This window comes from Tiliqua scincoides, chromosome 1, assembly GCF_035046505.1.
Source record: "Tiliqua scincoides isolate rTilSci1 chromosome 1, rTilSci1.hap2, whole genome shotgun sequence".
Lineage (NCBI taxonomy): Eukaryota > Metazoa > Chordata > Lepidosauria > Squamata > Scincidae > Tiliqua > Tiliqua scincoides.
Window position 1 is genome coordinate 79,155,690 of NC_089821.1, and position 26,833 is coordinate 79,182,522.

Genomic DNA, 26,833 nt, shown 5'->3' on the forward strand with positions numbered 1-26,833 from the left:
GCAGAGGAATTCATTTGAAAAACCATTTTGCTTTTTCTTTCTCAGCAATACTAGTTGGAAGGCACTGTGCTTGATCCTCTGACAGGACTCTTTCTTGGGAGAAACCTCCTTTCTTCAGAGAGGGTTACCTTCCATTCAAACCATCTAGTTCTACAGAGACACTTCAGTGGGACTTGCAGTCTGTTCTGCTATCAGTACTTTTAGCTGCTTCTTGTTTTCAAAATGATGACTAGCAGTTAATTAATTGTTTTGAAGAATATGTATCCCCTGTCTACATCTTGCTTTGTTGATTACTTATGCTGGGTGTTTTCGTAATTACCACTGAGATCCTTGTTGGCTAGTCAGGTTCATTGCTTGATAACAGAAATGCCAGATTTCCATTGAAAAAAAGAGGTTGCCAAGACAACTAATATACTCTGGGGATGCCTTTCTTTTGGATAGGCCTACTAAATAAGCGCTGGAGTTGGTGACAAAAAGATGGCATTTTAATAGGGCAAAGGTCACATGGCCATCACATTTATAATAGCACATTTAAGAAGAAAGCACCTCTGTGCAAAAACGAGCTGTTTTTTGATCCAGTCTGACAAGCAACTCTGGAGAAAATATGAATGAATGTGCAATGAAAAAGGTGAGAGAGCAGCACATTTCAGGGGGAAGATGCAGTACAAGCCTCTGAAGGCTGACTCAGAAAGTAAGTCCCAGTGTATTCAGTGAGGCTGACCTCTGGGAAAGTGCACATAGAAACACAGTGTCAGATAATGAACAAAACAACGTTATGTATGTAAAACTACATGCAGACATAACAGAAAGCACAGCCCAGTGGTTCCAAACCTGCATACTTAGAGCAGCGAGTTGAATGCTGGGCAGGTCTTCAAAACTGAGATATTTATTCATCATGGTCCTACAAGAAAAGGCCTTTCAAGACTTAAGTTCGCAGCAAGCGTGCTGGGTAAAGCAGTTTAGCAGGGGGAGAGGAATTGTCCCTCCTCATCCCAGTGGAATGTCTTTTCTAGTGGCTGTTTGCTGGTGCTTCTTCTGCATCTTCTTAGATACTGATTTCCCTGTAAACTGCTTTGTGAACTTTTTTGTTGAAAAGCAGCACTGCATTATTCTTATTAATAACAATAACAATATTAATAACAATGACAGTAGTAGTGGTACTATGAAGAAACCAGGTCTCTGTCTCAACTAAGCAGCCAGGACAATAAATCCCTCTTTACTGAATTATGAAGTGGCAGAAAGATAAATAAGAGTTAGACTGCAAGACCAGCAGAAACATGTGGTATGGTTCTTGCTGGACAGTACCATTTCAGAGTAGGAGAAGGGAGCCCTGCATGTTTGGTTGTACCCTTATAACATTTATCTATGCATAGAACACAAGCATGTCAAGGGGATGGCTGGGTTAGCTGCTCCATACTACTGATCAAGTTGCTCAGGTATAAGTCGGCTGAAGCCAATTGCACCAGACAGGCTGGGAACCACTCGCATGCACTAGAAGTGTGTACAGTGTGCAACAGCGATCCACTAACTGATGTCTCTTACCTTGAATTCCATAGGTGTGTATTTCTCATTCTTGGGAGTTGTGTTGCCTTTGTAGTGTAGATGATTGGGGGTGGTGGGATGAATTACAGTGGACTCCTGGGATTGCCTTTGACAACGCTGGCAGTAAACGTAGATCACAAAGGTTAAAAGGCTAGAACCAAAAAAACAGGAGACCCCCGTGGCAATCAGGTGGATGAGGCTGAATCCTGGGGAGACAGCGACAGAAGATGCTGTGGTTACAGACACAAACAACAAGAGCAAATCAGATCTGCACTTCTAAGAGTAATCAGTGGTTCAAGAAAGAAGGTGATATCAGATTCCATTATTATCCTGCGCTGGAGGCAAAACACTAGATGGAGAAATATCAACTTTATACAGCAGTACTAACATTGGTACTAACTAACTAGTACTAGTACTAACACTAGTTGACACTGCTTCCTCAGTTTGCTACAAATTCTGAAGAATGCTCATGATCTGCACCTGCACAACACATATCATCTGCATGCAGGACCACCAACCACACATCTCACTTTCTTTCTGTGGTCCTCCAAATGATCAGAAGCAGTGGACAAATAGACTGTGTTACAAAACCGTTCTAATCATCGCCTGCCTCTCCTTTCTAATCCCAGTGTCTTCTGTCAGATTTCACTTGGGAATTCTTGCATGATAAACATGTCCTTGATAACAACAGCATTCACAATTGTTGCCATAAGAAACAGATTTTTGGATTGCAAAAGGATGACATCCTTGGACTAGCTATCAAGGGGTGCTTTTCTGCTTTTGCCACTAGAGAAAAGTGATTTTGGAAAGCAGCAGGTAACTTGCATTGCAATGCCAATTGAAATACGCCTTTCCCCTTTCCTGTTGGTCTACTTGTCATGGTTCTGCCACGGTGGAGCTTTAATGGAATCCTATGTTGCTTTTGCAAAGGTCTTTCTTTTTCTTTCTGTCGATACTGAACCTGAATATTAAGCCGACAGCCGAAAGAAATGAGGCGCACAAACAATGCACATCAATGGGCTCTAAAGAATGTGCATGTCATGGAAATAGGGAGGTGGGCAAAAACTCAACTTTTCTCTAATGAGAGGGAGGGGGAAAGGCCTGTCTTCTCTGTGCTGCCTGAGAGCCTGATCCTGAAGAGCTCGTGCCGGCTCACCACCCGACTTCACTGTCGCAAACGTGCCATAAGGCATACCTGCAACAGTCAGCACAGGCTCAGCAGAGCCCGCACAGAGCTCAGCATTGGTTGGAGGCCAGCAGGACGCCACCTGGTGCTCTGTGCAAGCGTTGGGCAGTGAAACAGTAAGTCAGGGCAGGGAGGGAGGTGTTCCAGGGAGGGGGAAGGCATGGTGATGGGAGGGAGCAGGCAGGAGGTGGGCGGAGATGGCAGGAGGCCCTGCCTGCATATCCTACTCCCCCCTCCTGGCTCAGGAGACCCGACACAGGTTCGAGGAGTCGAATCTGCACCCGCTCAATAGGTGCAGATCCAAGAAGGTATATCAGGGCTGCCTGGTCACTACACGGGCAAGGGAGCATAAGCCCTGGTGCTGCTTCCTAGCTCCATGGGATGCAGTGGTAGCCATTTTGGCACTGCTGCAGCCCTGGGCACGGGGACATTCAGGACTGGACTGTAAAACACTCAAACACTATTGGGGAAGGAACAGCAATGGCTGGTAGGGTTAGAAAGGTGGAAATGGGCACTGCCATGGCATGCCAATTGAGAGGAACTCAGGGTTCTTACTGGCTGCCTTTTGTTTTGAACATACAAGGCAGGCGCCTGTGCGATACTACAGGAATTGCCCTGCCTTGGTTGTCTCTAAGGATGAGAGGATTTCCCCCAATTTTTGCAACCACTCAGCAGCAGCTTGGTGCTTTCCATCTCACCTCACAGGCCACCTCGGAGAAGGAATTTATGCAGCCTCTGTGTAAGGTTTGGATGTACTCCTGCTTACTGATTCAGGGACCTCACTGTGCAGACTCTTCTGACTAGCCAATTCATGGAAGCCCCCAGGAGAAATACACAAGCGGGTGTGAAGAAGGGATAATACTGAATGTGGTTTTACTAGATTCCTTAGTGAGCAATGAAGGCAGAACCTCAGCTGGAAGCTGACATCAGTGAAGGAGATACAGTATAAAGATTTCAAAGAGAAAAGCTCCTGGAATGCAACATTCCCCAACCCAAATAAGTAGACATGTAGATTTCAAACACTTCCACTCCAGCAGGTTACCAAGAAGATACAGATACACAGCGGAGAAATATGGTAGGTAGTCAAAAGTAGTTGAGAAAGATAAATGAAAAGGAAAAAGGAGGATATAAAAAAAAAAGCCAGTGAATGCTTTCAGAATAATCCAGTTGGAAGGAAATTTGAAGGTTAACTTTAGCTCAAGGTAGGATTTCCTAGGGAAATCCCAACTATTTCCTAACTAAGTACCAATACACAGTGACTCCTCAATTTAACAGACCTTGATTTAACAGACTTACAGAAATAACAGATGTTGTCTGCTTTAAAGAAAGAAAAAAAACTAGCCATATATGTTTTAGCATGTACGTGCTATTATAAATGCATTAGGATTTAACTGACTTTCAGAACAGGCAGATACCTCTTTCCCCAATTAGTCCATTAAATTCCAGGTTCACTGTATATAGGTTCCCCCCCCCCCCCATTTTAAGTCTCACGGCTTTCCTCAAAGAATCCTAAGAATTGTAGCTGGTGAGGTGCCAAGATCCCTCCTCATGCCATGTAACTACTGGGGTCCCACAGAGAGAGAATGATGACAAACAAATTAAGTCTGTAGCATGAATTGGCTTTTAGATCCAAACAGTGCCTGACAGACATTCAGGCCAAAGAGGAGGATTAGGGCTGTGAGTGAGTTAGCCATAAATGGTGTGCCTTTAAAGACTGGCATAGCACAAAAAAATTCAGTCTGATAGTTCACACTTGTGTAAAGCAATGCCTCTGCTGCATTTGTTTCAGCTATATTGAACCTCACAGTTTAACTTAGTAGATGCCTAGAAATTGCAGCCATTCCCAGTTCTGTCCCTTACAAGGTCTCTCTGACCTTTCAGGTTTGCCTCCATTCATGTTATTTTTACCGAGACCCTCAATCTGCAGACAAATCTGCAGGCATTGAATGCTTTCTGGTTTACTGCTTTTGCTCTATATGGCAGGTTTTCTCCCATCCCACTTGTGAAAGGCAGCAGAACGAGTTTCTGATTATTATATTTTTGTCTGATAGAGTGGGATACTGAGGGATAAATAATCTGAGAGTGAATGCAGGTTGAATGACAACTAAAACTGAATGGGCAGAAGAGGGCAGTGAATATATCAATACCAATGCATATTGATGAATAAGGGGATGAATAAGGGGATAATGATGAACAAGGGTTAAGGGAACCCTGATAGGAGACACACACCGGGCAGGCAGAATAAGAATGCAGAAGCCAACCTTGATATTAATGGAACTGGAGTCCTAATCACACCAGCTTTCCCGCAGTCACACACCAAAACAAAACTAAAGTTCTGCTTGTTTGTCTTGTCAGACATTGCCATGGAACATTTTGGTGCTCAGAAGGACTTGATGAACAGCCCAAGATCTGTCCAAGAGGCTCATCAGGAAACCTGCTTAGCTATGTGGAGCAGTTGTGGAAAGTTACAGAAGCAATAAGGCACTTTTTGATGACACAAAATCTGCCTGTCTTAAGTTCTCATAATAGATACAGTACTCATTATGGTTGCATGAAGGCAGGCCCTATCCCCCACACTCATACCCACCTCCAAACAAAAACAGTGCCACTCTTTGCAAAACATACGCGGGTCCAGGTAGAAAACATTTGAAGAGATTACCTGGAACCAGGTGGGTCTTTCACAACTCAAGGTACAACTTTCATTACTGACATATTCTGGATGTTCTAGTTGGGTGAGTAATTAAGAACTCTGTTAGGTTCTGTTAGAGAGCCTTAGCCCCACTCGGAACTACAGTTGCCATTATTCTCTGAGGCAGAGGAAATGGCTATTCAACCAATTTAAGTTTGTTGTGTCACCATACTCAACTATACACTGTAGGCGCAATCCTAACCAGGTTTACTCAGAACTAAGTCCTATTTTGTTCAATGGGGCTTACTCTCAGGAAAGTATGGTTAGGATTGCAGCCTGCATCAATGAATATGAACTTGCGATGAACCATCCTGAGGAATTTTGCTAGTTTTACCGAAACTATTTCGCTACCGAAACTCCTCAGATGCATCTCCCAAGTAATAATCTCCAAATTTTCTTATCTACACTCTTTGCTGCTTCCTTTGAAATTCCTTGGAATCTCCTGAACAGGAACCCCCAAAGTCACCTCAACATTTCACTTAGAATGCAAAGTAGTGACAAAGTTGCAATCAATCTGAGCAATCAGTGAGGAAGAAGGACCTTCACTTCATCTTTTCCAGTCCATTTGAAAAAGGAATTACAGTGGGAAGGGAAGTGATCTCCCCAGTAATTAATTATTCTGCAGATCTCCCTCCCCAAAATTAAATTCTGAGACCAGAACAGTGAATAGCAAATACTTTTTTTCTCCTTTCCGACTCAGACAATGAGACTCCAGTGGAATTAAGGTGATCAACGGGATGTGAACTGCTCAGATTAATGGCTAGGTTGAGGTGCTCAGAAAAGAGGAGTCATGTTAAGATAAAAATAAGATCTATAGTTAGCAGTACTCTACCTCCACAGTTTGTGCTCTCGTCAATGCTTGAGGCAGGCAGGATTACTAAGCAAAGAGGAAAAACAGTGGGTAAAAATGTCATTTTGTAATCTGTGACATTGTGTGGGCAATTACAAGCCTTTTGCTCAACGTATGGCAAGTTAATCTCTGCAGCAAATGGAGGCCCTCCCAGAGCTTTGTGGAAAAACACACAATAAAATGTTGCAAGAACTGCTTAAAAAAGAAAAAAAAACCATACTCCCCATTGCACTAGAAAAACTAACTGAATTGCAGACTACTGAACAGCAACCCTTTTTAAGTATACTTAAACATGCTTAATTCTAGCATGTCTAGTATTAAGAAAAAAAAAGCCACTTTCAATACTCAAAGCATGTGCAATTCAAAGCATATTCCTGAAATGCTGGAATAGCGCATGATATATCATTTGCTTCGGAAATATGCCCCGGACAGTAATCAATATATAACGGAGACATGATATCAAAACCCCTCCCTACCTCCCACCTCATCAGGGAGCTGGTGTAGCATAGTTTATTTTAGTAATGTATTCAGGCTGCAGAATGGTGGTTTCTTCGGAATTAACTTATGGAATTCACTGCCACAAGATCTAGTGATGGTGCACTAAAATGCTCACATCTCACCAACGCTGTTCCCACTTCCAACCATTTCACCCCACACGTATCATCTTAAACAAAACCTTAAAGCTGCACATCTTTCCTCCTATCTGAACAAATGGAACACTAGGTGCCATTCAAAATCTCACACTTCAGGATACGAGTTCTAATTAATACTAAATGTGGCAAGCAGGGGCCCTTAAACAAGCCCTTTTCTTGTCTGCTTAGCGGGTGAAGTTGAACCTACCAGGGATCTCATTGTACAAGCAGTCTTGGTATTGTGTGCTGTTCCCGGTACACTGGGAAGACCCTGGGTTGTGGATTTCACAGTAACGGCTACGGTACTGGATCCCATCTTCATTACACAAGGTCCACTCAGACCATTCAGACCAGCCTCCTTAAAAATCGGAGAATACGATAACAGAAAGAATATAAATTATGCAGGGAGAATATCATCTTACACCAAGGGAAAAAAAACACATGATGTAGCCTCTAAGCTTGGGAGTTCAGCCGAACTTTTAGACAGGTGCCTAATGCTCATTAGGGAGAAAGTCCTAATGAGACCAAGTAGATACTTTTCTTACCCAACAAGGTTGGCGTTTTCTAGATCAAAACCTGTATAAAATTTCTGCAATAGCCCCTGCAATGATTTCTCAGCCCCTGCAATGATTTTTAAAATCCCATTTAGGATTCATTCTCTTCCGACATGATACGCTGAGGACAATCAGCAGAATTACTTCAGTCCTGGAGTCTTGAATATATTATTCAAACATGAATTTCGACACTAATCCAATTGATGGCATTATAATATATTATCAGCTGCATTCTATACAGAGTAAAATGGGATTATGACACACCATGCTCTATATATAACAGACAAGTGACCAAAGCTGCTGAGAGGAAAACTCCTTCTATCCAAGCTGCCATCATATTTCAGAGGCAGTCACATTAAGGTGTTAACAAGATTGCTCCTGGAACACCCAAAGGTACTAGGGCATGGGATGCTGGAATGAGGCACTGAACTACCAGGCCATTATGGCTACTTTTTTCTTGATTGACTGTTCAATACAATTCAAGGCCCAATCCTAAACATCACTTTTGGCTCCAGGCTGCTCGGATCTGTGCCACCTTATCAGGTGGCACTGATCCATGTAGACCCAATGGTGCTGCTGCAGCATGACACGGGGTAAGGGGAAAGGCTTCCCCTTGCCTCGGGCTGTGCTGCTTTAGGCCCCAAACTTGTGCAGGATGCAGCGCAGGGTTAAAAATCATATTTGCACAATTTTTCCACTTATTCAAATTTATTTTCAAGAAAGTATTCTGCATTCTTGTTTTTACCTGCTTTCCCCATTATAAACATTGACCTAGGGCTACAGTTTCCAAAGTGTGCATTATGATGCTCTAGGGCTGGGCTGGGGTGTTGCGGGCTGCTCGCAGCCTGGTAGGGAGACTGCAGTGTGAGCTTCCAAATAAGGGCAGGAAACTCAGCGTGGTAGGCAGAGCTGCAGCATGGGAAACTGCGTAGTGGGAAAAGCCCTCACACCCACCGTGACCCTCTTACTGCTCTTTTGAAGCCTGCAAAGCCCTCGTAACACCTAAATAAGCGGCAGTGATGTCACCACATGATGCTTTTTGCATCATCACCACTTCCTTCCGAGTTTTGAAGGTGTCGTAAGCTGGGTACGTTTGGGAAGCACTGACCTAGGGAAAGCAAAACTACTACCTTCACATAAGTGTGTGTTGCACAGCGCTTCCTCGGTGTGCAGTCCGATGCAGATATCCTCCCCGTTAGAGGGTGCTGGGTTGGTGCAGGTTCGGGTGCGCTGGTAGTGCCCACCTCCACAAGTTGCAGAGCACTGAGACCAAGGAGTCCAGCAGGACCAGGAGCCTTTCACTAAGGATTTTTACAAACAAAGCAGAAGCACACATTTGCATTTACACGTTTATGCCAGCTCAAGTAAAAACAAATGGGATTGTTGTGAGAATGAGAGTGCAGAAAGAGTGCAGAGAGTGGAAATATCATGCTTAACAGGGAGCATCTTAAGCATGCAGCAGTAACTGTTACCCTGCAGATGCCTGATCTCGTCTGATCTCAGAAGCTAAGCAGGGTCAGGCCTGGTTAGTATTTGGATGGGAGACCGCCCGGGAATACCAGGTGCTGTAGGCTTATACCATAGTCTTTCGAGACTGAAAGTTGCCAAACACAGAGAACCAGCAACATGCTTTGTGGCCTATTCACAACCCACTTTTGATTTCTTCCTTCCCACTTATGGCCAAGAAGCCCCTTGTGCGGCAAGACCTCCAAAACAGTTAACTCTGAAAGCAAAGAAAGGTTGGGAAAGTCTGTCTGTCTGGTCCTGTCCTGTCCTCACGAATGTCCTGACTGACGCCCAGCCCAAACTCCTGACCTGGAAACATGAAATTCAGGCACTAAGAAGGTATTTTTAGAAATTCAACCCCTGAGGGGGTGAAAGGAGTAAAATGTGTTTTCACAGATTCCTCAATATCTCTTAGGTTCAATGAGATATCAACTTGGTTTTTGCTTTCAAAGGTTACCCATACAAATGCTTAAAAACATAATTCAGGATTTTGCCCTAATCAACCCCTAAAGGGGCAAATCTAAATCTGGGGGTGAATTATAGAACCCTTCCTATTACTTAGGCCAGGCTGGCTTTTTCCCCTGTGCTACTGCCTGAGAGAGGCATGTGACCTACATGACAACTGAGGCCAGGCTGGCCCATTTAACAACTGTTTTGAGTTGGTATAGCAAGATAGGAACATTAAAATAACAGAAAAACAACAGTCATTTTAGTGTTTACTCTGAACAGTAAAATGAAGTGTATTTTTGGGTCAGTGTGAGGGGTGGGAGGGCATCTGGAGTCAGTCACAGGAGATTCCAGAATGGAGGTCTGTACAGGTCTGTGGACTTAGTAATGCAAATTGATGGTGTAGTCCACTATCCTGTAGAGTTCCTCAATCCTGTCAACTCTCCTGGCTTCCCACAAAAGTGCCAGTGCAAACATGCACTACGATTGCAAGTTCATCTTTGGCATGAGTTGGCATGTGGACAGCTTCACAGCACATTTCATCCAGAGCATAGCACTCGACACTAAATACATATATCTATATATAAATATATGCTAAATCAGAAGTCTGCCACAGGCGAGGCCATCCAGGACCGGGCACAGCAGATGGAACGCTGGGTGCAGCACTACTCTGAGCTGTATTCCAGAGAAAATGTAGTTACTGAAGAAGTGCTGAATAACATTGAGTGCCTGCCTGTGTTGGAGGAGCTTGACAGTGAACCAACCCTAGAAGAACTTCACGTGGCCCTGGACTCCCTTGCCTCTGACAAGGCACCTGGGAAAGACAGCATCCCTGCTGAGGTCCTAAAGTGCTGCAAAGAGATCATTGCTACTGAGCTGCATGAAATCCTCTGTCTCTGCTGGAGAGAAGGTAGAGTACCTCAAGACATGAGGGATGCAAACATCATCATGCTGTACAAGAACAAAGGTGACAGGGGCGACTGCAATAACTACTGCGGCATCTCTTTCCTTAGCGTTGTAGGAAAGTTGTTTGCCCAAGTTGTACTAAAGAGGCTCCAGGTACTTCTATCTGCAGAGAGCGTCTATCCAGAATCGCAGTGCGGATTCCGAGCCAACAGGTCCACCACTGATCTGGTATTCTTCCTTAGACAGCTGCAGGAGAAATGCAGGGAACAACGACAGCTGCTCTTTATAGCCTTCATAGATCTCACAAAGGCTTTCAACCTGGTCAGCAGGGACGGCCTCTTCAAGATTCTCCCCAAGATCGGATGTCCACCCAGGCTCCTCAGCATCATCAGGTCTTTCCACAAGGACATGAAGGGCACTGTAGTCTTTGATGGCTCCACATCAGACCCCTTTGACATCCGAAGCGGAGTGAAGCAGGGCTGTGTTCTTGCGCCAACTTTGTTTGGGATTTTCTTCGGTGTCCTGCTGAAGCATGCCTTTGGAACTGCAACAGAAGGCATCTATCTCCGGACCAGATCAGATGGAAAGCTCTTCAACCTCTCCAGACTGAGAGCAAAGTCCAAAGTCCAGCTGAAATGTCTGCGTGACTTCCTCTTTGCCGACGATGCAGCTGTCACCACCCACTCTGCCAAAGATCTCCAGCAGCTCATGAATCGTTTTAGCAAGGCCTGCCAAGATTTTGAACTGACAATCAGCTTGAAGAAAACACAGGTCATGGTTCAGGATGTGGACTCACCTCCCTGCATTACAATCTCTGCGCATGAACTGGAGATTGTCCATGACTTTGTGTACCTGGGCTCAACGATCTCTGAAACTCTTTCTCTCGATAGTGAGCTAAACAAATGCATCGGTAAAGCAGCTACCACATTTTCTAGACTCACAAAGAGAATATGGTCCAACAAGAAGCTGACGGAACATACCAAGATCCAGGTCTACAGAGCTTGCAACTTGAGTACACTTCTGTACTGCAGCGAGTCATGGACTCTGCTCACAACAGGAGAGGAAACTGAACGCTTTCCACATGCACTGCCTCTGGCGCATCCTCAGCATCACCTGGCAGGGCAAAGTTCCAAACAACACAGTCCTGGAACGTGCTGGAATCCCTAGCATGTATGCATGGCTGAAACAGAGACACCTGCGTTGGCTCGGTCATGTCGTGAGAATGGATGATGACCAGATCCCAAAGGATCTCCTCTATGGAGAACTCGTGCAGGGAAAGCGTCCTACAGGTAGACCACAGCTGCGATACAAGGATATCTGCAAGAGGGATCTGAAGGCCTTAGGAATGGACCTCAACAGATGGGAAACCTTGGCCTCTGAGTGTCCCACTTGGAGGCAGGCTGTGCAGCATGGCCTCTCCAAGTTTGAAGAAACACTTGGCAAACAGACTAAGAGGCAAAGAAGGAAGGCCCATAGCCAGGGAGACAGACCAGGGACAGACTGCACTTCCAGTGTGGAAGGGATTGTCACTTCCGAATCGGCCTTTTCAGCCACACTAGATGCTGTTCCAGAACCACCATTCAGAGCGCGATACCATAGTCTTCAGAGACTGAAGGTTGCCAACTAAATCAGAAACAGGAAGAGACAATAGTACTTACCCGGACAGGGATGAGGGTTACAATCTTGATAGTCCATTGCTGACCCTATACAAGGTAGTCCACCATTTTTTGGTTCTGGATTGGTGCATGTCCGCCTCCTGGTTCTGAAACCCAACTCACAGTCTCGAGAACAAGATGACCAGCCTCCCCAAAAGGACCAGCCGCCATTGATAATCCGGATGGAAGTCTTGCCACTTTTCAGAAGGTCATCAACTAGAGCTGAAGCAAGAAGAAAAGAATTAAACAGGCAGTCCAATCCTACCTTACTCCCTGCGCAGCAATGCAGAGGCACCAAAGTGGTGTCCACTGAATTCCGCTGGTGGAATTTCGGCCTTGGGAGACCTCCTCAGGGTAAAGGAACATTTTCTCCCTTTCCCCCAGGGTAAACCCCTGCTGGCCTGGTGGATAAACTTGGACTTACATCAGTGATAGTGCTGGAACAAGTCTGTGTTGACCTGTGATAGCAGATCAGACCTGGGAAGGGGGTTAGAATTTGGCAGGTGTGAATCGCCCCCTTCCTGGGCCCTGTCCACCCTCCTCTCCACATTTCCTCCCTTTTCTGCCCAGCCTCCACACCACTCCCCTCCAAACCCATACATACTGTCTCTGGTATCCCTGGTCCATCATCACATGGACCCAGCCACTTGCTGCTTTCAGGGGTAGTGGCCAGGCTGCGCCAACAGCCAGAAAGTGCGTTATGCTGCCTGAATACGTTCCAGCAAGAATAACTGCCTGATAGGATCGGGCTAACAGACACACAAACATTCCATCATGTTTGCCTTATCAGGTATCACAATTTGTAATCTCAGAGTTTGGGTCTTTGGCCCAGCCTTGTTAGTTAATCTCCATTTTCTTTTTACTGAATCATGTACACCTTTTTTAGTTAGCAGATCCTTTGTATAGGGATAGTTTTATTTCTATACTGTGAAGAGGATCTGGACCAATTATATTGTTGCTGACTCATCGCAGGGGTAGGGTCTTGGCAAAAGGTGTCATTTCCTTTTTTTTGATGCCCTGTTGGCAAAGCAAGATTATCCACTCCTCATGTTGGTGAATATAGTGCAGGAAAATACTGAATTATCACCTCTGAGTAGGGAATGACCAGAGCTGTTTTAACTTCTGCCTAATAATAGACTGATAAACATTTAAACTGGAGAATCCAGCAAAGGACATCCCTTTTGTAGAGGCTGACCACAAATTTGGGAAATTCCCCAGTGCATTTTAGGGCCTTGCAGGAAATAGAAAATGGATGAAAAGGGGCAGGTGGTGGTGGAATAGGTTTCTGCTGTTTTCTAACTGAAGGCTATTCTGGCAACCTGGCCATACCACAGCAATCACACTGAATATCAGTCACATACATTACACAATAGACCAGCGGTTTTCAACCTTGCCACGGCAAGGCAGCCTCAGGTGTGCCGCAGGGGCCAGAGGAGGCAGGCAGCAGACTTGGGCGGGAGAAGCAGATGCTTTGACCCTTACTCGGTAGCAGTGAAAAAGGAGCAACCAAGACTGCTTTGCATCTCCTGCTGTGAGCAAGAGGAAGGCTGCAACCCGATCCTCCTTTACCTAGGAGTAAGCCCCATTGACTATTATGAGGCTTACTTCTGAGTAGACATACCTAGGATGAGTAGACATACCTAGGATTGGGTATCAAGTCCCTTGTCTGCCCTGCCTGCTGATTGGGCAACCAGAAAAACCTGGAAGAGGTCTGGGCGGAGTGAGAAGGAGGCAGGCAGGCAGGTAGGAAGCGAGCGAATCTGCTGAGGCCAGCAGCCTAAGAATGGGCTGGCTGAGGGTCTACGAAAGTCCCTTTTCCTTGCCACAGTTGCCTGCAGCTCCCCAAAGCAACCGTCTCTGCCTTGCCTTTGCCTTTCAGGGGAGGGGCGTTGGGCCACAATCCTATCCACACTTTCCTGAGAGTAAGCCCAACTGAACAAAATAGGACTTACTTCTGAGTAGACCTGGTTAGGATTGTGCCCTTTGTCATGTAATGATTTAATTGTATTAATTATATTAATTAAAAATTAATTGTAATACAGTAATTTAATGTAAGTAAAAAAACTGGGAGTGTGCCTTGACAATTTCAGTGCCTTGACAGTGTGCCCTGAGCTGGAAAAGGTTGAAAATGGCTGCAATAGACAGAAGAAATGAATAGGCTCCACTCATGTGGGTGCGTCTAAATATGTCTGTTGTTTTGCACAGAATCAGGGTGCTCTAGTTTCATCTGTTTACCAGAGTACAGCAACTGGGACATCAAGATTCAGTGGGAAAGACACAAGCAGTCAGGCCCACTGAGGAGGTGATTATGCATTATCTACCCCCAACAACTTGGGAAGACCTTGAAAAGATGCACATACACACCCTGATCCACAATGGTCATTTATCAAATTCCCACTGAATACAGAATCCATTGGTTCTGATTTGCTCTCCTGCTATCATCACAGATCAGCATTTACCCACTCTTACACGATCTTCCCACAGCTCTGATTTGAGTTTTAAAAAAAGAAGAAGAAAGCTTCAGGTTATCTGTAATCAGGCAGTACATACAATCAGTGTCACAAACTGCTGAGCCATCGTTCGGGCAGAACCGACTCTCCGTCTTCTTTCTGCCAAACTGGAGATCGTGGGGATCAGCAAGCTGAGCACGGCAGGTATAGCGGAAACGCTGCTCCTGGCGGGCACCATTTTGGGTGATGTTGGTGGGCATCCACGGCGTCCAAGGTGTATTTCGCCGCACCTCTGGGCAGGCCTCTGGGCTGCATGTTTTATATTCCTAACATTAAAAAAAGAACAAAAAAAATATTTATTGTAGAGTAACAACTCTGGCATTGCACTTGGTGCTATGCAGTATAAGGGACAATAAAGTAAAGGGCAGGTTGCTTACCTGTAGATATAGTTAAGAACATAAGAACAGCCCTGCTGGATCAGGCCAAAGGCCCATCTAGTCCAGCTTCCTGTATCTCATAGCGGCCCACCAAATGCCCCAGGGAGCACACCAGATAACAAGAGACCTCATCCTGGTGCCCTCCCTTGCATCTGGCATTCTGACATAGCCCATTTCTAAAATCAGGAGGCTGCACAAACACATCATGGCTTGTAACCCATAATGGATTTTTCTTCCAGAAATTGGTCTAATCCCCTTTCAAAGGCATCTAGGCCAGATGCCATCATCACATCCTGTGGCAAGAAGTTCCACAGACCAACCACACACTGAGTAAAGAAATATTTTTCTTTTGTCTGCCCTAACTCTCCGAACACTCAATTTTAGTGGATGTCCCCTGGTTCCTTTGTGGAGTCATCTGTGCTGACACTCATAGTGAAGTTTTGCATATGAACAGTTGGCTATGGAAGCTTCCAAGATATTGGCAAGTAGTAGCGTAGCTAAGGAGGTGCAGGGGGTAGCAAATGTACCGGGCTACAGGGTGGGAGGGGCTACAGGGTGGGGGCATACAACAATGCCCACACGCCTATTGGGCTGCTGCAAGGCATACACAGGAGGAGAGAGGCTGCTGCAGGCAGGAGAGAGGAGATTAGGGGGGCAACAGTCAACTCACTCGCTCCTCGCTGCCATTCCCCACCCCCAGCGACTTAGATTGGGCTGCAGGTGCGGGGCTGGGCAGAGCAGCCATCCCAGCAGCTGATATAGTGGTGGCAGCAGCAGCAGCTGGGGACTGTGTGGTCTGCTGCTGTTTGCCCTCCGAGACTGCTGTGATGTCCAGCAAGAAGATAGATTTCTGCTGCGGGGGGGGGGGGGGCGGCAACAATTTAGCTCCAGGCAGTCACACAGGGGGGAGGCATACAGGAGAGAGGAGAGACTTGCAGGAAACTGCATAGACTGTAGCCTAGGTTTGGCTGCAGGCATGGACTGGCAGCCAAGAGGGAACTGCTTGAAGTTGCTCCTCTTCCCTTCTCCCCTCACCTTACCTCCTCCCTGCCTTCCTGGTTGCGATCTCACCGTGCCAGTTGCAGTGGGCTCGGGCGCCACGATCTTCCCCTCCAACTTTGTCAGGCAAGAGGGAAGAGCTGGCAACCAGAGCGAGGGAGGGGGGCAAAAGTTTAGCCAGTGTGTGCCTACAACTGCAGCCCAATCTAAGTTGCTCACCAGGGTTACAATCTTATCCACACTTTCCTGGGAGTAAGCCCCAGGAACTGACTGGGGACTAATGGGACTGACTTCCAAGTAGGCATGCATAGGCTTGTGCTCCAAGGCTGCAGCCGTATGCACACTTTCCTGGGAGTAAGCTCCATTGACTATAATGGGACTTACTTCTGAGTAGACAGACACAGGATTGGGCTCTAAATTAGATATGCCTTTTAGATTTGTGGAAGTAAGAGGGGTGGTGGTTTGAAAGAGGGACCCTTTGGTTTCCTACCTTTTTAGAAGTCTCCAGTGATCTCTAAGAACATTTCTATTTCAGCAAGCCTTCTAATTTCAGTCTTCTCTAGCACCTGACACCTGCTACTTTTATTGATGATTTTATGATTTATTGTATTTTATGTGCTTATGTATTCATCCATTATGCCTGTGATTGTTTGCTGCTTTTTTACATTGCATTTTACAGTTTTATTTTAGATGTATATATGTTCAAATTGTTGTAAGCCACTTTGGATGCCCCTCAGAAGAGAGTGGGATAAAAAATTAGATAGGTAAATAAATAAATAACTCAACTTAGTTTTAATTCGTACTACTTATGGCCCAATCCTAACTTTCAACAAATGCTTGCTTTTTCAAAATGTTAGTTAATATTTCTCACTCACTTTAATTAATAAAAAAGACCCAATTTAATTAATTAAATTTGATTTCGTTGGGGAGGGGCTACAAAACGTTCTTTGCACTGGGCAGCAAATGGCTTAGCTACGCCACTGTTGGCAAGCACTCTGCTCCTGCTCTCAAGTGAGTGAAACACCAAGCACTTGTGTGGATGGGAAGGACACTAAGTCCTTCCATTCATCTGAGGACTGCCCAAGTGCAAATGTAAAATCTGACAGATTCAGTTGTTCAAATTAGACCAGCAGAGAGGGCCATTCATGGGTTGTGTGTTTGCACAGATGAACCCTCAACTATAGTAACAGGCAAGTAAACTGCCCCGCTTCCCATTTCTATCACGTATAGTGGAGGCTAGCTAGCTTCATCCTTACCTGGGGATTGCTCTCAAACTCACGTCCAGGGCAGGGTGCTTGATAAAAGGTGATGGTATTGAGCAGGCTGTGTAGAGTACTGGGAACAGAACACCTCCCAGGTTGAAAGCAGAAATTTACATTGCTGTGGCAGAGAGGGATTTCAAGGAAGCTAGCAGCAAAATCTTAGCCAGGAAAATAGTCTTAAGGTCCAATCCTATCAAACTTCCCATTGCCGATACAGCTGCAATGCAGCCTCTAGGTGAGGGAACAAATATTCCTTTATCTTGAGATGGCTTCCATGACTGCCCCCCCCCACCTCAGGATGCAGCACACACGCCTTTGGCACAGCTGCATCAGTGCTGGAAAGCTGAACAAGATTGGGCCCTTAATTACCCAGTGAGCCAGATGCTGGAGAGAAACATTTTTCCCTTGTAGTACATAAAATAACTGATGGTATGCCTGGAAAAATGCAGTTCTATAAACACAGAACAAAACAGTGTGCAGAGCTCTTTTCCTTTCTGAAGCTGGGTTTTGAAAGAACACAGGCAACATCAAGTCTCGATTAATGTAGACTGCTGACACCATCTTAGGCAAAGACACAATGTCTGGTCTCAGCACCACTATGTCTGGATGGAAATCTGATGAATGGAAGGTTGGAACATAGATCACACAGTTCACTGACCCTCAGTGACAAGGCAATGGTCATTAGAAACACCATGAACTTGAAAACCTTACTAGAAATGTGGGATAAGACCAGAGACAGACTCCACAACAGAAACAGAACTTCAATAGCTGGATGCAGTTTGGGTAGGCCCTTTCAAAAGTCTTCTAACCAGAAGGTGTGAAAAAAACCAGGTGGTTGTCTATTGCCAGATAGTAGGCAGAGACGGCAAAAAAGTGAACACTCCAAAATGAGTTAGCCAAACCTTCAGCAATGTCCTTTAGCTCCCCCCACCCCTCAATACCAACAAGAATCTTCCACACAACCTTCAGTCTCGGAAGACTATGGTATCGTGCTCTGAAAGGTGGTTCTGGCACAGCGTCTAGTGTGGCTGAAAAGGCCAATCCGGGAGTGACAATCCCTTCCACACGGGAGCAAGTGCAGTCTGTCCCTGGTCTGTCTCCCTGGCTATGGGCCTTCCTTCTTTGCCTCTTTGCCTCAGACTGCTGGCAAAGTGTCTCTTCAAACTGGGAAAGGCCATGCTGCACAGCCTGCCTCCAAGCGGACCGCTCAGAGACCAGGGTTTCCCACTTGTTGAGGTCCATCCCTAAGGCCTTCAGATCCCTCTTGCAGATGTCCTTGTATCGCAGCTGTGGTCTACCTGTAGGGCGCTTTCCTTGCACGAGTTCTCCATAGAGGAGATCCTTTGGGATCCAGCCATCATCCATTCTCACGACATGACCAAGCCAACGCAGGCGTCTCTGTTTCAGCAGTGCATACATGCTAGGGATTCCAGCACGTTCCAGGACTGTGTTGTTAGGAACTTTGTCCTGCCAGGTGATGCCGAGAATGCGTCGGAGGCAGCGCATGTGGAAAGCGTTCAGTTTCCTCTCCTGTTGTGAGTGGAGAGTCCATGACTCGCTGCAGTACAGAAGTGTACTCAGGACGCAAGCTCTGTAGACCTGGATCTTGGTATGTTCTGTCAGCTTCTTGTTGGACCAGACTCTCTTTGTGAGTCTGGAAAACGTGGTAGCTGCTTTACCGATGCGTTTGTTTAACTCAGTATCGAGAGAAAGAGTGTCGGAGATCGTTGAGCCAAGGTACACAAAGTCATGGACAACCTCCAGTTCATGCACAGAGATTGTAATGCAGGGAGGTGAGTCCACATCCTGAACCATGACCTGTGTTTTCTTCAGGCTGATCGTCAGTCCAAAATCTTGGCAGGCCTTGCTAAAACGATCCACGAGCTGCTGGAGATCTTTGGCAGAGTGGGTAGTGACAGCTGCATCGTCGGCAAGGAGGAAGTCACGAAGACATTTCAGCTGGACTTTGGACTTTGCTCTCAGTCTGGAAAGGTTGAAGAGCTTTCCATCTGATCTGGTCCGGAGATAGATGCCTTCTGTTGCAGTTCCAAAGGCATGCTTCAGCAGGACACAGAAGAAAATCCCAAACAAGGTTGGTGCAAGAACACAGCCCTGCTTCACGCTGCTTCGGATGTCAAAGGGGTCTGATGTGCAGCCATCGAAGACAACAGTGCCCTTCATGTCCTTGTGGAAGGATCTGATGATGCTGAGGAGCCTGGGTGGACATCCGATCTTGGGGAGAAACTTGAAGAGGCCGTCCCTGCTGACCAGGTCGAAAGCCTTCGTGAGATCTATGAAGGCTATAAAGAGTGGCTGTCGTTGTTCCCTGCATTTCTCCTGCAGTTGTCTAAGGGAGAATACCATATCAGTGGTGGACCTGTTGGCTCAGAATCCGCACTGTGATTCTGGATAAACGCTCTCTGCAAGTACCTGGAGCCTCTTTAGTGCAACTCGGGCAAACAACTTTCCTACAACGCTAAGGAGAGAGATGCCACAGTAGTTTTTGCAGTCACCCCTGTCACCTTTGATGGTTAGTGATCACTGTTGATCACCTTGATGGTTAGTGGAAAGGAGGGAAAACAAAACAAGGCCTCTTGTTTAGGCTTCTTGCAGTTAGGTGAAGGCATTCAACCTATGCCATTTTGAACAGAGGTACAAACTACACTTGCCTTGGCTACCATGGTGTTATCAGAATGCAGTCAGTGTACAACTGACATATCCTGTTGATCACCTTGATGGTTAGTGGAAAGGAGGGAAAACAAAACAAGGCCTCTTCCCTATGGAATGGGGATAATGTCTGGTATTTCTACAGAATTTCCAGCACTCAGTGTTGTGAACTGGTTGACCCCAGTGATGAATTGTAGACCAGAAGACCTCAGTACCAAGTCTCCATTTGTGGGCAACCACATTATCTTCCATCTACCAGTTTGTTGGCCCTCCCTGCCAGATGAACAGCAGGGGTGATGGTGTCTGGCCTAGATGCCTTTAAAAGGGGACTGGACAGATTTCTAGAAGTCCATTACAGTTTACAAGGTATGTGCAACCACCTGGTTTTAGAAGCAGGATACTTCAAAATGCCAAATGCAAAGGAGTGGCAACTGGATGCAGGCACCTTGTTGTCTCATGTGCTCCATGAAGCATCTTGTGGGCCACTGTGAGATACAGAAAGTTGGACTAGATGGCCTTTGGCCTGATCCAGTGGGGCTGTTCTTATGTTTTTATGATATCATCTTCCAAATTTCTCCAACCAAGTGGGGCAGCAGGCTGGAGAGGGTGGTAGACAGGCAGACTGGACACCTGTCCATTTGCCACCCCTCCTAGGATGTTGTAACACTTGTGCCTTCTGTAGGATGCTGGCGACCACGATCTCTTCTTGCCTAGTTCCCTAACACCACACTGCAAATTTCCTGTTATGGCTTAAGTTAAGTCTTGGAACACCTCTCTGACCACAGCTGTATTCAGAATCCTAAAAAAACTTAGGACAATGTAACCCAAGAAAACAAGATTAAGACCTATCTAAATAAAAACATACCAGAGGACAGCCTGGGCAGGTGTTTCCATTTTCGCAAGACCTCTGCCTTGAGTGTACCCCTCCGCCACAATTTGCACTACATTTATTCCAAGGGCCCCATGAAGACCAGAAGATTGGTAGTGGGCATGGGCTGTTCTCATTACAGAATCTGCAAGAAACAAAATTGCATGGAGAAAAAAAAAACAAGTTAGCTTAATGGGGCACCCCCAAAGGCAGAGGAAAACTGATTGTAAGACATTCCGCAAAGAACTATTTACACCAGGAAGAATTCATCTTTTTAGAAGGCTACCACCAGCTGACTAGGAACTGAATTTTAGTACCAGTACCAGAAAAGATATAGAGTCAGTGTCCAACTGGAAGAGAGGAGGAGGAGCTTGAAATACTTAAAAATGGTGGGATGTCAGAGCAATGAAGCAACATAGGATCTAGGTCAGGGGTGCTCACACTTTTTTGGCTCGAGAGCTACTTTGAAACCCAGCAAGGCCCGGAGATCTACCAGAGGTTTTTTACAATGTTCGCGCCATCATAACATATAACATTTATGTGTACAATGTATGTTGGTGTACCTTGAGCCCCACTGAGTATAACAGGACTTACTCCTGAGTAGACATGCCTAGGATTAGGCTGTGAGGCTGCAATCCTAGCCACACTTACCTGGGAGTAAGCCCCATTGAGTACAATGGGGCTTACTCCCGGCGTTTCCTCCCAGAGGCACCTGAAGGGGGAGGGGTCGGCACTCCGCGATCTACTCATTTTGCCTCGCGATCTACCGGTAGATTGCGATCTACTTATTGAGCACCCCTGATCTAGGTCATAGGATCTAATATGGGTGGGGTGCCTTCACAGAAGTTTATTTATGATTGCTAAGTGTAGCTAAAACTATTCTGTATGAGACCCACAGATTTCCTATACTCAATTAGATGTGTACTGAAGCCATGAAAAAATAAATTGCACATTATATGGTTATAACATGAATGACTTCTTTCTGGCCTCTTCCTGATGAAAAATCAAATTTATAATTTTTCTTTAATAAAACTGAGATTACACACACTTGTTGACTATTTGGAGATTAACTGAGCTTTTGAGTGGAAAACATAGAAATTTTAGCTAGAAATTCTGGCTAGAAAATAGCTAGAAGTTCAGCTATTTAGAATTCTACTGACCTGTTTGGAGTCTTAGAAGCAGGAACCAAATTCTCTTAAAATCTGATTAACAGTTAAAAAGCTTAAAAGCTGATCTTTATTATTGGCTCATCCATGAGCTCAACGGACGGGGCCACCTAAGGCAAGAGATTGATGGGGAATGCCCATCTCAAGCCATCTACTTGCCTCACCTGCACCCCGTTCTCCCTCCCCCCCCCCACTCCCTGGATTGGAAAAGGAAGAGGGGGACAGAGAAAAGGAGGAAAAGTGAAGGGAAGGAGAGTGCTGAGCTGGAACACTGAAGAGTGGAAGGAGCAGAGGCTAATACATCACAGAGTAACAGCAGCATTTGGCATGGCACCTGAGGAGTTTGGTGGTCTTGGGATGGCCCTGATGTTAAGTTGAAAGAATGTCTGGTGTTTAAGGTTTCACAAAACAGAGACCTGCTCAAAACTAGTATGAGAGAGAATTGAGTCATACAGCCTGGGTGTATGCTTATTTACTCAGAGCTAAGTTCCACTTTGTTTAGTTTTTGTTTTTTTTAAATCAAGTATGCATGCTTACCTGGGAGTAAGTCCCACTAAAATCAATGAATCTTACTTCTGAATACCTCAACTATACTTATAACCTTACTTATAAGCTTATTTCAACTATATAAGCTCCCCAGCTTGGAAGGGGTTAGTTTACTCTCTCTGCCACCCCCCGCTTTGTAGGCAGAAAGTAAGCCAGCTAACTATTGCACCCCTCTGCACCCAAGGCTAACTGCACCTGTTATCTTGCCCCCCCCAAGAGTCTGCATACATATGAATGTGCAAGTTTTTTCAATTATACAATACAATAAATCATTGTATAGGTTAGATAAGGCTTGAGAAAATAAAAGTTTTTGAGTTGCACCTAAAAGATAAAAAGATATGGCTCCAAACAAAGTTTTCTGGGGAGAATGTTCCACAATTGGAACAACACTACAGGTTCTTGTACCCATTTGTCACCTGCCTAGCCTCTGAAGGCAAGATTACTCGAGCAGGGACTCAGACATGGATCTCAAATGAACAGGCACGTCTTAAGGGAAAAGGTAGCTGGGAAGGGTCTCTAGTCCATGCAGTGTGTGCATCCTTCAAAAGAAAAGACAGAGGTCTGATAGAGGTTTAGGGATGGGGAACGACTCTCACCGCTCCTCTCTGCTTTGTCCGACACAGACCCTGCCTCCGTATCGCGGAGCAGGGTTGCTGCACGACCTCTGACGGACCTGAAAGCCAATCCCACAGGAAGTGCTGCAGGGGGCCCAGGACGACCATGGTGTCCAAGCTCCATTCCTGACAGAGGGGAGGGGAAGGAAAAGAGATAAAACATGGCATCTGGGTTAATTTATTTTGTTTTCAACTTTATACTAAGTTCAACATCTCCAGCTGTGGCGTACTAGCAGGCTGCAGAGACTGGCTAGCTCTACAAAGTACATTTTAGTGCAATTAAAACCCAAAAAGATGGAGATTAGCAAGAGAATGTTGCATGAGTGCTGAGTCTTCACCAACTTCTAATTAACAAACAAATTTATGGTAATTTCATTCTGAGCAGATTTAAGCCTCGACAATTGTATTTTGAGCTTTAAAAAGGTCTTATAAGATCTAAGAAAACCACTCCTACAATACCCTAATATTTACAAACTTGTATTCTTTCTATAATGTCTCACTGTGAAATTTGTGGCAGTGGGAAAATTCATGGGATACTGAAAGGGCAATAGTTATACAGGGGTGGGCATGAAAGATTAAAGATGCCCTGACCTCTTGAAGTCTCCTGAAGATGCATCTGATTTCAGAATATTTGCCTGGAACTTGGGCACATGATCAAGCTTTATAGGCACTGAAAAATTTATTGATCACCTCTTATATCCATCATGAAGGCTCAAGATGGGCTATGACATTTTTAAAAGTAACAATGTGAAACTACAAAACAGAGATCACAGCACATCAAAACATAAAAATACCACCAAAAATCAGCTAATATTCCCTAAATATGACAGCTAGATTTTTTAAAAAACAAACCACCCTGGACTGTTAAATTTAGGACTAGTACTTTAAGATCTGCTCAGGTTCTGCCTTGAAATAGGCAACTTGAATACTGCTGAGTACATTGCTAGACACTATTTTTTACACACTGCTTTTTTTGTGGTGCTATTTCTCAACACCTTTTCTTGAAATTTCCCATCCAACAAACTGGAGACAGTTAACCACTCGTGTACTGTGTCAACTCTCATAAGAGTACTGCGTGTTGTTTTGAGAAAGGTTGGGGAAGCATCTCTTGTTCCTTGAACAGGTATGTGCTTCTCTTACAACAATGACCTAATCACCACACAAAATACATTTCAGAAGCAACATTATGCTCCCCCCCCCCACCAAAGATATTTCCTTACAAAGTGCACCACTTACTATAGTTCCTTCTCCACTCTCACTTCCTGCTTCTTTCCTACCTTGCTGGTTCTGGCATCCACCACTTTCTAGAGTTTACTCCCTGTCACTCATGTTCCTGAAAGTTGAGCTGGTGAACAGATGTGTTGATTTTCAAAGAGTTGACTGAACTAATAAAAGTGCCTGGCAACTAGCAGATTTCTGGCAAGGCCCCAATGGCAGCAGCAGGATTAACATTCAAACCTGAGTAGCACTCACACTTTTCAAGTTTGTTATCAGCTCACTCTTTCTCTTGGCAGCCTGATTGTAGAATGGTGATGGATGTTTTGTTTTTCTTTCCCAGAAAGGTAAAGAAATAAGTAGTACTTTCATATGGACAAAGATTTAACCATGGTATTGCCTCCGCTTTCTTGCTCATTTAGAAAGAAACAGTTTCAAAGTCCTACCTAACTGCTCACCAAAAAATGGGCAAATGCATAAGGAAAACAATAAACATACATAGTATCCCAGCATTAGTTATATAAAATACTTCTAAAACAATCTTTCTTTGTGTGGATAGAACTTATCTATCTTTGTGACACACTATGTCAATGACAGCCTATGTGAATAGCTCATCCAATTCAGCCAAACATGCTTAGCCAAATGTTGTGGACAGCAGCCAGAGCATTTGGATAAATGAAGTTCTACTGTAAATGCACGTCTTTTGGTTAGAAGATTTTAAAAGAGGAAGACTTGATTTATATCTAAAATGCAGACAATTCACAAGAAGGTTTTCATCAGTCTTGTGGCACTCCCAGTCTTAGATCTGGCTTGTTGCTAAAACTCTTCTTTAAACATCCTAACAAAAACATCACAATGCCATATGAAGCCAGTTAAAATGGAAATCCTAGGCTTACATTGACTGTAAGATGATCATATGACTATATTTCTTCACAGTCACTAAACGTTAGTGCTGAATGCATTTCTCATTTACTTCCTACAGACTAATCTTGTGGTATCCCACACTTTAGAGACCATATTCTTGGCAATGCTTACGTCAGCTGCCTGATACGTATCTCTTGCTCCGCGTGGTGGAGTTCTACCAGCTGTAGAAATGGCTATCTAAAACATGGAAATCCTAAAATAACATTTTTAGCAAACCCTTTCTTTTGAAAATGTGTGATCTTGCAAATAGATTACACAAACACTGATTTGCTGTTCAATCACAGATTCATTTGCAGGCAATGTCTCTCCTGTCCTCAAGTTCCCCATCTGGAAAATGGGAGCAATAGGGATGTACCATACATTTTTTTAATAAGCACAAACATGACTATAATAAGACTTAGAGAAATTCTCCATGTAAATCACCCACACTGTTTGAGCGTGTAACTGTGTCTGTGTGTTTCCTTGCATGTTCTGGGTCATGACTCGAGTTGCTACACTGAGCTGAATAGACCAACTCAAAGAAAGACGCTAAAATAAATGTCCTCCTGTGTGATAGTCAAGGTTGCTCAACTGCAGGGTGCCCTCCTTTGCAGCTTAGGGTGTGTTAAATCTCACTAATTCTTGTGACAAACAGCTGTGTCTCCTTATCGCAAACAGACATGAATGCATATGGGAACATGAATGCACATGACAGGGAACATGATAGTGGGAGAACAATTTGCAAGCACAGTGGCAGGGAGGATAACAGCAGCATGAAAACTAGGCAAGCAAAGACGGTCTTAACTGCTTTTTTGAGCTCACTTATCCCCATAGGACCAGTATGATTAATTAGCAAAATCTGGTTCTATTTTCTTTTCCATAAACACTGCATGGCATTCAAAGAATTATGTTTTTCCCCTAATGTTCTAGGTTATGCACATAAATAACCATGCCTTCTACTAACCTATATTTTTTTAAACTGTGAGATAGATCTCAAATTAGCAATCAATCATAATTTTTGTTCACAGTTAGTTAATTTTGATTTCACCTGTTTCTCTGCTTCCATGCCAACATTTTCCTAAATCTTTAAGAAGCCACTAAGAGTACAATCCTATCCAACTTTCCAGGGCCGATGCAGCCACAATGCATCCCATGAGGTCTTGACACTCCTGCTCCACAGCTCCTGCTCTTCATCACACTCAATCTAGCAGATAAGGTCTCACTATCTTGGACTTTGGCACAGCCTTTCCACAGACTCACTAACTTGTGCTGTCTGTCTCCTGTGCAGTCAAACTGATGATGTGCTTAGTGCTTGTGATTTTATGCCTTTGTGCGAGTGCTGAGTACATGTAAGTTTAGTTTTATAACCATTTTAATGGAGACTTGGGTTTTGCCTCTTTCTCAGACAAACTTCGTTGTACACCATGCTAAACACTCACACTACTGGGAAGCCCAAGATGGGTGCTTCTTTGAGCAGCTGCAATGCTGATTAGGAGTGCTTCTCTAGTAGCAGAAACCACTGGAGAGGTCTCCCATTTCCCCCCAGTATGCGCATGTTGACATGGGTTTAAAAGCACACTCGGTAGCAAAGCAGTCTTTAGATTTTTAAAAAATACAATAGTTAAGCATCCTTGATATCCGCAAGCCAGATGTGTACTGTGCCATTCCCATTCTGATCACCGCTGTTCAAACAGACTGAGAAAGACCTTAAAGCACAGCACTGTGACTCTACCCACATT

The 26,833-nt window shown here is 44.8% G+C and overlaps 1 protein-coding gene and 1 pseudogene across 9 annotated transcripts in view; one reads left to right on the plus strand and one right to left on the minus strand.

Moving 5' to 3' along the window:
• SEMA5B (semaphorin 5B) overlaps positions 1-26,833 on the minus strand; it is a 443,759-nt gene that overhangs the window by 15,965 nt on the left and 400,961 nt on the right. For 6 of the 9 annotated variants that reach the window (XM_066611786.1, XM_066611780.1, XM_066611784.1 and 3 more), the window contains 8 exons: positions 22,959-23,102; positions 20,648-20,795; positions 14,518-14,743; positions 11,971-12,189; positions 8,584-8,754; positions 7,108-7,257; positions 6,250-6,294; positions 1,543-1,748 (listed from right to left, as the gene is read on the minus strand). In XM_066611786.1, the coding sequence (XP_066467883.1) occupies positions 1,543-1,748; positions 6,250-6,294; positions 7,108-7,257; positions 8,584-8,754; positions 11,971-12,189; positions 14,518-14,743; positions 20,648-20,795; positions 22,959-23,102 (1,309 nt within the window). Of the gene's footprint in view, positions 1-35; positions 354-374; positions 724-1,542; positions 1,749-6,249; positions 6,295-7,107; positions 7,258-8,583; positions 8,755-11,970; positions 12,190-14,517; positions 14,744-20,647; positions 20,796-22,958; positions 23,103-26,833 lie in introns of those variants that run through there. The other 3 variants (XM_066611788.1, XM_066611787.1, XM_066611789.1) reach the window with 3 other exon arrangements.
• Positions 8,905-9,027, plus strand: LOC136638205 (5S ribosomal RNA; annotated as a pseudogene).